Source organism: Hipposideros armiger, unplaced genomic scaffold (genome assembly GCF_001890085.2).
Source record: "Hipposideros armiger isolate ML-2016 unplaced genomic scaffold, ASM189008v1 scaffold_503, whole genome shotgun sequence".
Taxonomy (NCBI): domain Eukaryota; kingdom Metazoa; phylum Chordata; class Mammalia; order Chiroptera; family Hipposideridae; genus Hipposideros; species Hipposideros armiger.
In genome coordinates, this window is record NW_017731853.1 from 725,077 (window position 1) to 736,926 (window position 11,850).

At 34.4% G+C, this 11,850-nt stretch overlaps 1 protein-coding gene across 5 annotated transcripts in view; it reads left to right on the top strand.

Moving 5' to 3' along the window:
* Positions 1-10,781, top strand: part of SYT14 (synaptotagmin 14) — a 157,388-nt gene extending 146,607 nt beyond the window's left edge. For 3 of the 5 annotated variants that reach the window (XM_019667707.1, XM_019667705.1, XM_019667703.1), the window contains 3 exons: positions 4,959-5,148; positions 7,678-7,734; positions 8,989-10,781. In XM_019667707.1, coding sequence (XP_019523252.1) covers positions 4,959-5,148; positions 7,678-7,734; positions 8,989-9,302 — 561 coding nt within the window. In that variant the 3' untranslated portion in view covers positions 9,303-10,781. The remainder of the gene's footprint in view (positions 1-4,958; positions 5,149-7,677; positions 7,735-8,988) is intronic. The other 2 variants (XM_019667706.1, XM_019667704.1) reach the window with 1 other exon arrangement.
* Positions 10,782-11,850: the final 1,069 nt, after the last annotated feature.

Here is an 11,850-nt window from a genome sequence, read left to right on the forward strand (position 1 = left end):
CTTTGGGGAGCCAGTGGGACTATTCCTTTAAGTAGACCTAATTATGATTGGGATTTGTTTGACTTTGGGTTAATCACCTGCAGTTGCTGCCACCTAGGCAAGCCCTCATTATAAATTAATGATGGGGTCTGCAAAGAGAGTAGATAGCGAGTCCTGAATACACGCTGAATGCAGCAGCGTGCCCTGAGGAATAGTCAGAGGAGAGGTGCCACCGGAGCATATCGTACCTGTATTTAATTTGTCTTTATGCAGTTACTCTGCGTGAGCTATTCTGTGCTGCTTTGGTTGTGCTCAGTGATCCCTGTAGACTGCCATGCTTACACCATCTTGGATAGGCAGTCTCGCTGGTGGCAGTGGAGAGGCCGCGAGATGAGCACTTTTTCTAAGGTGCACATTCAGAATGAACCCTTTTAGACCATAGGTTTTCCTTCTGTTAAATGCTACCGTATTTCAGCAAGCTTACTAAAATGGAGCATGAACACCAAGGATCGAATCACTCTTGCTCTCTCGTTGGGCTTGAAGTCAAGAAAGGCCTTTCCCGGGACTTTATTGGGACATCACTCTGTTGCCCAAAATTAGCAATATGATGTCTGTGTTGATAAGGAAATATTAGATTCACATCTTATTATCTGACAGTAGGTTAATGTAAAAAATACAGTATTCTAACAGATGCCGCTAGTGCAATAGCCTAATGTAGCAAGTGCACCAAATGTGCTCCAGCACTTCTGACACAATTTTCTTAAGTGATGATGTATCCTAATTGAAACTTACTAAAATTATGTTTTCTCCTCCAACTGGCATGCAAACATACCAAACTATGTGTTTTGTGTACGCGTGATTTATGAATATGAGATGTGCATTCCTTTTGGCTTTCTCCTCTGTGGTTTAAATTTGAAAATAAGATTGTATCCCTCTGAATATTAGCCCAGTGAGTGAATCCAGTTCCCAGGTATGTATTAACTCTCCCTCATCACTCATATAGCCAACTGTAAATTCAAACTTGAAGGTTTGCATAAAACATTTTTAAAAATCTAAATCTAAAATTTTTGCAATCTAAAAGTCTGTTATAAAAAAGTAGTGTTACAGTCTGCTTTTTAACTCATGGAGTAAATCTCTAGAAATCTTCAAAGAAAGTCCTAAATATTTATTTTTACGATTGTATGTTAATTTGTATATATTATATCCTTGTATCATGTAATTCTTTTATTGAACCTTTTTTCTGGTGAAACCCAGAACATTAGAAAAATACAAAAAGAATGGCAATATACAACCCATGTAACTGCCATCCAGGGCAAGAAATGAAGCATAGCCATGAACCCCAGAGGCCCCCAGCATGCCTTCCCAATTGCACTATTCCTTCTCCCCACCCCTAGAGTTAACCACAATTTCAACTTTTATTTTGATCACTTTCTTGCTTTCTTTATAGTTTTACCACCTGTTCATGCCTCTGAAATACTATGGTTTAGTTTTGCCTCGTCTTTGGTTTTTGGTTTTCATCTTGTTGTTGTTGAAATGAACATAAATGGAAGGATACAGCTAAGTATCCTTTTAGGTTCAGCATTTTTCACTCCAAGTCATGTTTGTAAACATAGTTACATTTAGTTTTTATTGATGTATAGTGTATATATACTGACGTACAGTACAGTTGCTTTACTGTATGAACTCACCACAAATTATCCATTCTGCTGTTGGGGGCCATTATAAATAATACTGATATGGACATTCCTTTGTATGTCTCTTGATAAGCATTGCACATATATCTAATGAGTATATACTCATATATAGGAGTGGAATTGCCGGATCATAAGGCATGTGAATTTTTAACATTTTTAAAAGCCATATCACTTTACCACCAGAGGAATATGAGAATCCCCATTGCTGTGTGTCCTCACCATTTAGCCCATTTATTTATTGTATAGTGTTACCTCAGTTGTTTTAATTTCCATTCCTTTGATTACTATGAAGTTGGGCATCATTTCATATATTTATTCGCCATTGTTTTATGAACTTGTTGGTTCAGGTGTCTGACTGTTTGTATATTGTGTTGTCTTTTTCTTATTGATTTCTAGGTGTTCTTTACCTATTCTGAATTTGAGCTAATTATGGAACTATGTGTATCACAGACCTCTACTCTCACTTGGTTGTTTGCGTTTTTACCATCCTAAATGTCTCTGTTGAAGCTCAGAAACTCGTAATTTTAATGTTGTCAGATTCACTGAACATTTTGTTTATGATTAATGTTTTTGTGCCCTCTTTAGGAAGTCTTTCCCTACCCTGAAATCATGAATATAGTACCCTGTGTTAATGTATAGGTTTATTGTTTTATGTTTTATATTTGGATCCAGAATTGAGTTTTTGATATGTTTTTAGGTAGGGGTTAATTTTCATTCATTTCTGTGTGGATAACCCATTGTTTTACCACCCGTTATTTTTAAAACTATCCTTTCCCCACTGCTTGGTAGTTTCACCTTTGTTGTAAATTAAGTGTCTATATATAGATAGATTGATTTGTGGGCTTTCTGTTCTTTTAGTCTGCTTTACATTACTTTTGTCACATTGTCTTACGTGATACAGCTTTATAGTAAATGTTGATACTCACTAGAGCAAGGACTCCTACTTTGCATATTTTATTTTATTATTTTTACTGTGGTTAGAACATTTAATATGATGTCTCCCTTTAACAACATTTTCAGTGTACAATGCAGTATTAACTCTAGGTACCGTGTTGTACAGCAGACCTCTAGAATGATTTATCTTGCATAACTGAAACTTTATACTCACTGAACATAGCTTTCCATTTCTCCCTCCACCCAGCCCCTGATAGTCCTCATTCTAGTCTCTGCTTCAATGAGTGTGACTATTTTAGATACCGCACGTAAGTGGAATCTTGCAGTATTTGTCTCTGAATGGCTTATTTCACTTACTGTAATGTCCTCCAGGTTCATCCATGTTACCACATGGATGAGCCTTTTTAAAGGCTGAATAATATCCCGTTGTATTTCTATACCACATACAGTGTAGAATTAGCTTGTCAAGCTCCACAAAGAATTCTATTGAGATTTTGATTGTGAATACATCAATTTGGATCAATTTAGAGAGAATGTTAGAAAAATTGAGCCTTTTATTGGGTTATCAGAAGAGTCATGATGTATTTTTTCTATGTTTTTCATTGCAAAAACGCATCATGACTTCTCCGACAATCCAATAATATGTTGAAATAGTATATCTATGTACTTTTATTTATTTTCCCCCCATTGTCATCCCCAATTTCAAAGGGGAAATATTAAAAAATTTTTCTATAGGTGTGATTTACAGGTTATTAGATTTGGTTTGTTAATCATTTATTAAAGGCTTTGAATCTAGGTTCATGAATGAAAAATCTTGTAATTTTTTTATAATGTCCTTTTCAGATTTTAGTTTGAATGTTTTGCTAGATTCTTAAAGGAAACTAGGGCATGTTTCCTCCTTCCCTACTATCTGAAAGAGTTTGGGTGAGACTGGCATTATTCATTAGAGTTCACTATTGAAGCCATCTAGCTAAAGTTTTTTAGTTTTGTTTGTTGTTTGTTTTGGAAAGGTTTTTAATTGCAAATTCGACTTCTTCAATAATACTTTTTAGATATTCTTTTTCTTCTCATTTCCAATCTGGTTATAGTTTTCTAGGAATATGTCTATTTCATAAAAATTTCAAATCTATTTGAAGGAATCTGTTCATACTATCCTTTTATCTTTTTATGCTCTATAGAATATGTAGTGATGCCTCCTTTTTCATTCCTGATATTTATTATTTGGGCCTTCTCGCTCTCTCTTTTTCTTAATTGGACTCTCAAACGTTTATCTATTTTTAGTAGTCTTTTCAAATAACTTGTTTTCATTATCCTTTAGTTACACATGGGTTATTTAGAAGTGTATCCTTAATTTCCAAATATATAGGGATTTTTTTTCTTCACTGGAAGATAGCTTGGATTTCTAGTTGATTAAAAAACATATTCTGAATGATTTCCATCATTTGAAATTCATTGTTATTTGCTTTATTTTTGTAAATATTTTTGTAAAAATTCCACTGTGAGCTTGAGAAAAGGTATATTTCTGTAAGGTATATATGGTATTCTACATATTACCATTAGGTCAGGTTTGCTGCTTGTTGTGATATTCAAATCTTCTGTATCCTTACTGTATTTATTCGTCTATTTGGTCAGTTACTGAAGGAAGTGTGCTGACGTCCCCACTGGTTGGGAATGTACCTGTTTCTTTTTCTAGTTCTGGAAATTTTCCTTTCTATATTTTGAACCTATGTTATTAAATGCATGCAAATTTGGAATTATTTTATTTCCCTGATAAATTGAAATTGTTATTATTGAGTGTATCTCTTCATCTCTAAGTAATGGTCATTGCCTTAAAGCTAATCTTCACTGATATTAATGTAGCTACACAAATTTTCTTTTGGATATTGTTTGCAGGGTAAATATTTTCCCATCCTTTTCAACTTTCTCTATCCCTGTGTTTTACATATTGGTTTATAAATAGAAAATTGTTTATTTAATCAAAGTGTGCCAATCTTTGTCTTTAAAGAAACAGTTAAGACATTTACATTTAATGTAATTGAGTCTAAATCTGTGTCACTCTTTTAAAGTCAATAAGTCTTTAAACAATTTTTGACATTCAGAAAATAGTTGATTAAACACCTGTGAGTTTAAGAAATTTATTTCCTCTGATTTGTATATAAATATGAAGGGATTTATGAAACCTTCCCATCTCCTATTATTTCTTCAACTGCTCTATAATGAAAAGAGGTCCGGGGACTAAAATGTGTGAGAACAACATGTCTAATCTAGTATTTTGGGTATTTTGCTTGCAACTCTTGTCTATTGTGATTTACCCGCCTAATTCCAATAAAATGGCATTAACAAAATATCTTTTTTTACAAAATACTATAAAGATTTCACTTTTGATTATAGGGCTGTGACTCCCAAATGAGCATGTCAGAAGTGTCCTGTAGTGAAAGTATGTCCTCATGTCATTCTCTCGAACACGGCTCAGTTCCAGAGCTTCTCATTGGCCTGCTTTATAGTGCCACAACTGGAAGACTATCAGCGGAAGTCATAAAAGGCAGCCACTTCAAAAACTTGGCAGCAAACAGACCACCCAGTGAGTGAAAAAAGATCTTTTTTAATTCTAATGTTTTCTGCACTTATGAGACTTTCAGTGTTAGGGCCTTCAATCCTATCATTTAGTTTAAACTGATCAAAATGAAATGGAGTAATCATCAGCTAATCTGTTTTATGTTTTCTATTTCCAGTCATTTAGGAAGTAGAAAAATTTGAAATTCAAAATATTAATTGTAAGGTGACAAGAATCTTAATTAATTTTTCATAGTGTCAGCAGAATAAATTATTCCTATCATAGCTGTTATCTTCTAATGCCAGAAAAAGTTACAGGGTTTTTTAAGTTAATAATATTTCACAAATATAATCAGGAATACGTATAGCTACTGATATTACCTGAAGACAAATGTTGTGTTTTCTGTCTGCATGCAGCACTATGAAATAATGTATAAACTTCTATGGCTATTCTTTTTTTCTCACATAACAATTTAAGAAGCAACCGTTTCTTCACAGTTTTCCTACTTTAAATTATAAATCCACACTGCCACCAGATTCTTTTCCTAAATGGAATGTGCTTTGCCTCTACCCGGACAAACAAAATAAAGAATTTTTATACTTATCCTAAATGCTAGGAAAGGAAAGCTAGATGGTAAACCTCTGCCCTGCTAGTCCTCTCACTCTTCTGTCTCCTTATCCTCTCCCAGCCCCCGAGGTGTGGGTAAGTTATGGGAATACAGATAAATTGTCACCCAATATTCCCCCCCAAACTGTTGGTTTATATCTGTAGAAATATACTGGGAAAGTGGCAGCTTCTTTATACTTCTCTAAAATTAAAGCTGTGAATGCCCTAAACTAAAAATCTGAAAGGAAATCTTGAATAATAATGGCCACCTTCAGTTTCTTTAAAGATTTCTCACAGACTTGCTTAAAGCAATCTTTTACTCCAGGTATCAAATAATTCTGGAAGGAGGGGCAACTTTTTCCACCCCTGAATCAAATTAACTTTACCTGTAAACATCCTAAAAATTCTCTTGTCAAAGTGAAAAGCCATAAATGAGAACATACTTGGTTTGCCCTCAGTAGCATTGGAAACCTTGCTTTTTTACATGTGTCATGGACTGTATCTCTCCCTGAATGAAAAGTCAAAAGGCCAAAAGTATATTTATACTTCTACCCTTAGACAAGTGCCCTAATTCCCCTAAGTCTGTTTCCTTGTATGTAAAATTAAGGTTGTCTCTCACAGGGTAACTGTGAGACTCCCATCAGATACAGGGGCATGAAAGAAGGATGGAATTACCATTGTCTACTTTCTCTTTTCAGAAGGGAAAATTCAGAGGGAGGCAAGAAGCAATTACTAGAATAAACAGTGTGACTTGGTTATCTTCATTAATACATGCTTAGAATGCAAACTCAAATGGCCTGAGAAGTAACTTAAATAAGCAAAATTTGTAGATTAAAACTAAGGAGTATGGAGGCCTCTGACAAATGCGAGGTTGCACACCCTACATTAAGAAGTTCAGATTCAAAAATTTTTTGAACACTGAAACAGATAAAGAAAATATTATTTAGAGTTGCATTTAGCCACAAGCTATCAGTTTGCCATTCCTGCTTTAGCTAATAGTTTGATTTTTTGACAAGTATTTAACTTGAGATGCTAAAAAGCAGCAGAATGAAATGTTCGCCTTTCTGTCCTTGTTCTACCCAGCCTGATAGAAACAGAGAAACATTAATGAGAACTAAAATGAAGGGGAGGGGTAGAGGCAGGGGCGGATAATAAACAGGTTGAGAGATTAGCATCCACAACATAAAGTAGGTTTTTCAGGTTTTACTCTTAAAGAGTAGGTTATAGCAATTTCCATTATTTTAGAATTAAATCTTCAGTAGCAGGATGTTTAGTTGGGAGGTAGCTAGTAGGTAAATATAAGTTGACATTAAAATTAATTATATGAGGTATTTATAAAGTAAAATATAAGACAGTTTTATCAGTTTGTTTTATACTGTATATATTATATAAGATTGTGACCCTTCATATATACCTGGGTTCTAAGCTTTGAGCTGTGTTGTAATCCAATTTTTATCCAAAGAAACAATGGCAATATTCAAGAGCAAATGATAGTTCTATTTTATTTTGCATACTTTAATTTTATATTATATTGAGAGTAATAAAAGCATTTGAAATATTAAATATTGCATGGATAAACTTTAACATTTAGCATAATAATAATGATTTTCCAATAATGACTTTTATTCAGTCTTTTATAGTCCAATAATTTGCATGATTCTATGTTCAATGTGCTTTAGACAAAGAGGATATCATTATAAAGATGTCCCCCTTTAAAACAGTGTAATTTTTGTTTAAGATTACACAGTGACCTTAAAAATTCTCATTCCATGAATTTTACCCAACAACCCTTTTGTTCAACCCTCTACCTGAATTAAAATGCTAAAGTTTTGTGTTCTTCCACTCCAGTGAACAGTGTTTCCTCTTTAATTCTAACCTTTGACCCTCTTTCACCCAACAATTGACATCTGGTCATTATTTCTTTTACTGCTTTCCACCCCCTGTTGTCAGATGGACTGTTCTGTTGTCTAAAACACTTGATAGGTGGACAGGTTTATATAATCCGAGGTGAGTTCCTGTAGAGGCTAATTGGATGTTGTCTTTTCATGCAGAAACAAAATACCCTAAAACTTGCCAGCAGTGAAGCTGTCCACCATGTTGGTTTCAAAAAAATGCACATTTATTATCTGTGGTACTTTAAATAAAACTAACTTAGAATTTATCTCTGATTATGGATGATGGTATTCAGAGTATCTATAAAACAAGCAAAACTTTTTAAATTAAAGGTTTTATTTTTCATTCATTATATTTTGATTCATACAACAGAAATAGTGACTTCATGAGAAATGCTGTAATTTTCATTAAAAATAATTGAAATTTTGATATGAAGTACACATGATGGAGCAACATGCTGAGGGTCACGTGCATGAGTCGAAAGAACTCGAAAACAGAGTTGTTTGAAGAGAGGGTTTATTTCCCAAATAATCAGGCAATAAACTGTTATGTTTCACTCTGTACACTAAACATCACATCAATTTTTTTTTTATAATTCATGAAAATAGTTAAGATACCATACTTAAAAACCTGACACTGAATTGTGCCAAAAAGGAATCCTATAATACTTATTTTAACTCTCCAAAAAGCACATTAAATGTACTCTTGCATGAACCAGAAGAAAGTTTTACTTGGTTTGCCGAACTTTGAGCCCTTAATGTATTTGGCTTCACTTTGGCCCTTAAATGTTTTTAAATACAATTAAAAACCACATCCATGCAGAGATTTTTTTGACATTTCATCCCAAGCTGTTTTTATGTCATCTTTGCATTCTTGTCTTCCTCGTTTCCTCTTTATCATCTGCCTTCATTTCTATTTGTTTGTTTATTCTTATTCTCTGAAAACACAGTGGAATGCTTTACAGTGTTGTGGCTAATTGAGCTTGCTAAGTGTTTATTAATGCTATGACGTCCTGCTTAGTGAAGCTAAATGGGGGGGACGGGGATGGGCAGGGTGGTCGGGGGGCGTGAAGGATGGGGTGGAAGGGTGGAGGAAGGATTATGAGGTATACCTTTAAATTCTAGCAATACTGTAGAAATAGCGAGGCTAAGATATGAGTGCCCCCCCAAAGATTTTCTGCCTTCCTAGCCTTCCCTGTACTTGTCACATTTTAGAAGCATCTACATCAAATGGAATTAGTTGGATTTCCATTAAACGTGGTATACACCATATCCTTATAACATATAAATAATCTCAGCGAATGTTACGAGAAAGATGTTTTTTAGTTTGTTTTGAATGACATCTGTGGTATGTTGTTTTTTTCTGTAGATACATATGTTAAATTAACTCTCCTGAATTCCATGGGTCAAGAGATGTCCAAATGCAAAACATCCATCCGCAGAGGGCAGCCGAATCCAGTATACAAGGAAACTTTTGTTTTTCAAGTGGCCCTGTTTCAACTGTCTGATGTGACACTCATACTGTCTGTGTATAACAAACGCAGCATGAAAAGAAAAGAGATGATAGGCTGGATTTCCTTAGGTCTGAACAGCTCTGGAGAAGAGGAACTCAATCACTGGACTGAGATGAAAGAGTCGAAAGGACAGCAAGTATGTAGGTGGCATGCACTGCTTGAGTCCTGATGAATGGGCCCCACACGCAGCTGCAATCCCAGGCAGCGTGATTTCCGATGACAACATTACTGTTTTTACCTAGTCACCATTAGAAGAGTTCTTCTTTGAAGAATCATCTTCAACATTCTACCAAAATGTTTTCAATTCTGTGGAAAGAACATCTAATACTGACATAAGTGAAGAAAGGGTGTGTGTCTGGTAGAGCTTGTTGGGGAAAATGAGAAACTTATCGTTGTTAAGCTAACAATCCTCCAGACCTTTAAGAACATGCTTTTGAAGTTCATTTTGCTTTAGCAAAAGAGCCAGCCATCTCACGAAAAAGCAAAGTTGTAAACGATTTTTTTCTATTAGAATTTTTAGTTGCGACACTCTTTTATCATTGCCCTACATATTATCCATAAAACATATTTTGACTGGTTCGTCCCTGGTATTTAAAATGTTCTTTTAATATGAGAAAGTAGTTCTCCAACTCCATAAGTCATAGTTAATGTTGAAGGGTTTTCACCACGTTGGAAATTGTTTCATTGCAGATGTCTTCCCCTTGTGCACTCAGTTTCATCGTGCCTCGGTTCTTCTCAGCAGCACTAACTCTTCAGTGCAAGCAAGATTTCATTTTCACCAAGGAATTTTTTGAATATGTTCTTTTAAAAACTCATTTCTTCATTTACCTCTGCTTTTGCGTGATCCAAAGAGACCAAGTCACTGTACTGGTCCCTGGCGAGTCTCTTAGGCAGGTTGTACTGTAGAACTATGTAGCTTTCTGTTGAAAGCACTCCCTGTATTCCTGTATTCCAATGTAGGAAGCTAATAGAGCAGGACCTTACTTGCAAATGTCTTTCAATGATTGACTCTTTCAAATTGTAGTAATGTGCAAATACGTTTTTTACAAACTAAAAAATCTAGTAGGTGAGCTGTTAAAAATTGAACACAGTTCGGTTAAAGAAAATTTTAATGATCTGCTCTGAGTATTTTAGTACCCAACACTGCGTAAAGCAAGTAGCATTCGAATAAAAAAAACGTCGTCTCTCTAAATCTTCTTCACTTTTACTTCAATTTGTATTTGTGATATAAAGACTCTCCAGTTCTCGGTTTGAACCAGAATATCATGTTCAAAACAGCTCTGAGATTCCTTATGAAGTTTCTAGTGACTTGTGACTAGATTTTATGAAATTTACAGATACGTTCTTCAAGTGATGTCATCCTGTGCCTTTCACGTAAGTTAAATTTGCTTATACAGCTTGAAAGCTGTATTTGCGAAAGTAGGCCTTCGATTTTTATAAATGTAAAGATTCCTCAGAACAGTGTCACAAGCTCTTTATTTCCTCTGAAGTATGCAAAAGTTATAAAATGTGCTGTTTTTTAAATGGCAATGCATTTTCAGTAGTTGTTTTTATATTTAGAAACTCTGGTTAATCAGGAATATTATAAGCTGTTTTCTTTTTAATTTTGCTTCTTACCTAATATATAATTTTATGCATTTACTTTATTAAATAGGATGTTTTATATATGTGAAAAATTTCTTTTTCTCTTTCTAATTTCTAGTTAAACTAGACAAAAACAAACAACTTACCAGTTACTAAAAAGTAGTATGTCATTGTTCCTAGTTCCAACTAAGTACTACATATTATTGTAAGCTACTAGAACTTGTTATTACCATAATAACAAAACCATGCATAGATATTATTATTTCAACTTAGCTGTACTGAAAGGCCTTAAAAGAAATCCAAAAAGACAGTGAGCTCCTAATATTTTTTTTGTTTAAAAAAATGGCAGCTCTATGCATTCATACACATGAATTATAATAAAATACAAATGCTAGATTGGGTGATATGAGGTTTAAGAATGTATGTTATATAGAGTTACATTAAAGGGGAAAATTCATTCTTTTATGGTTATATTAATCAGCCTTTCCAGGGTTTTTTTATAAATGTGTTCGGTTATAAAGTTAGGACATGAATCAAATGGCACAATATCTCATGCAAGTATTTTCAGCAGCAGTATGGAAAGCGATTTGAAGGGGGATGTAGATTTTACTGAGAAATTAGGTTTAGGCATTTGATGCTACAAGTATCTGTTCTGGGTTTGAAACAACTGACTGCATTGCTAACTAGGAGCTTCATAATAAAAAGTTACAGTCTTATTTGTAGCTGTAACAAAACCTCATCAAACATGTTATAAAACCAGCCTGGTGCTTTCTCCCCCAGTGAGGAAAAGACCTAGCTAGTTGTTATTTCTTAATGCCCAGAATTGTGTGTGTGCTTTGACACATCCTTAGGGGTTTGCCTTGTATAAGTATCAAATCCAATATGACCTAAAAATTAATTAACAATTTAAAAAACTTTCAAGAAGGACCTGACCTCCATTCCAGCTGCCTAGTCCTCAAAGATTATGAATTATGTATATGTGTACCTGTATACACATGCACATACCTGCACACACGCCACACACACACACACACACACACACGTATGTAAAGGTGAAGATGCCCTGGCTTTTTCAGATAGCTAAATAGAAAAACATCAAGTTTATGGGTTATTTTTCTCCTCTGTATACTTGC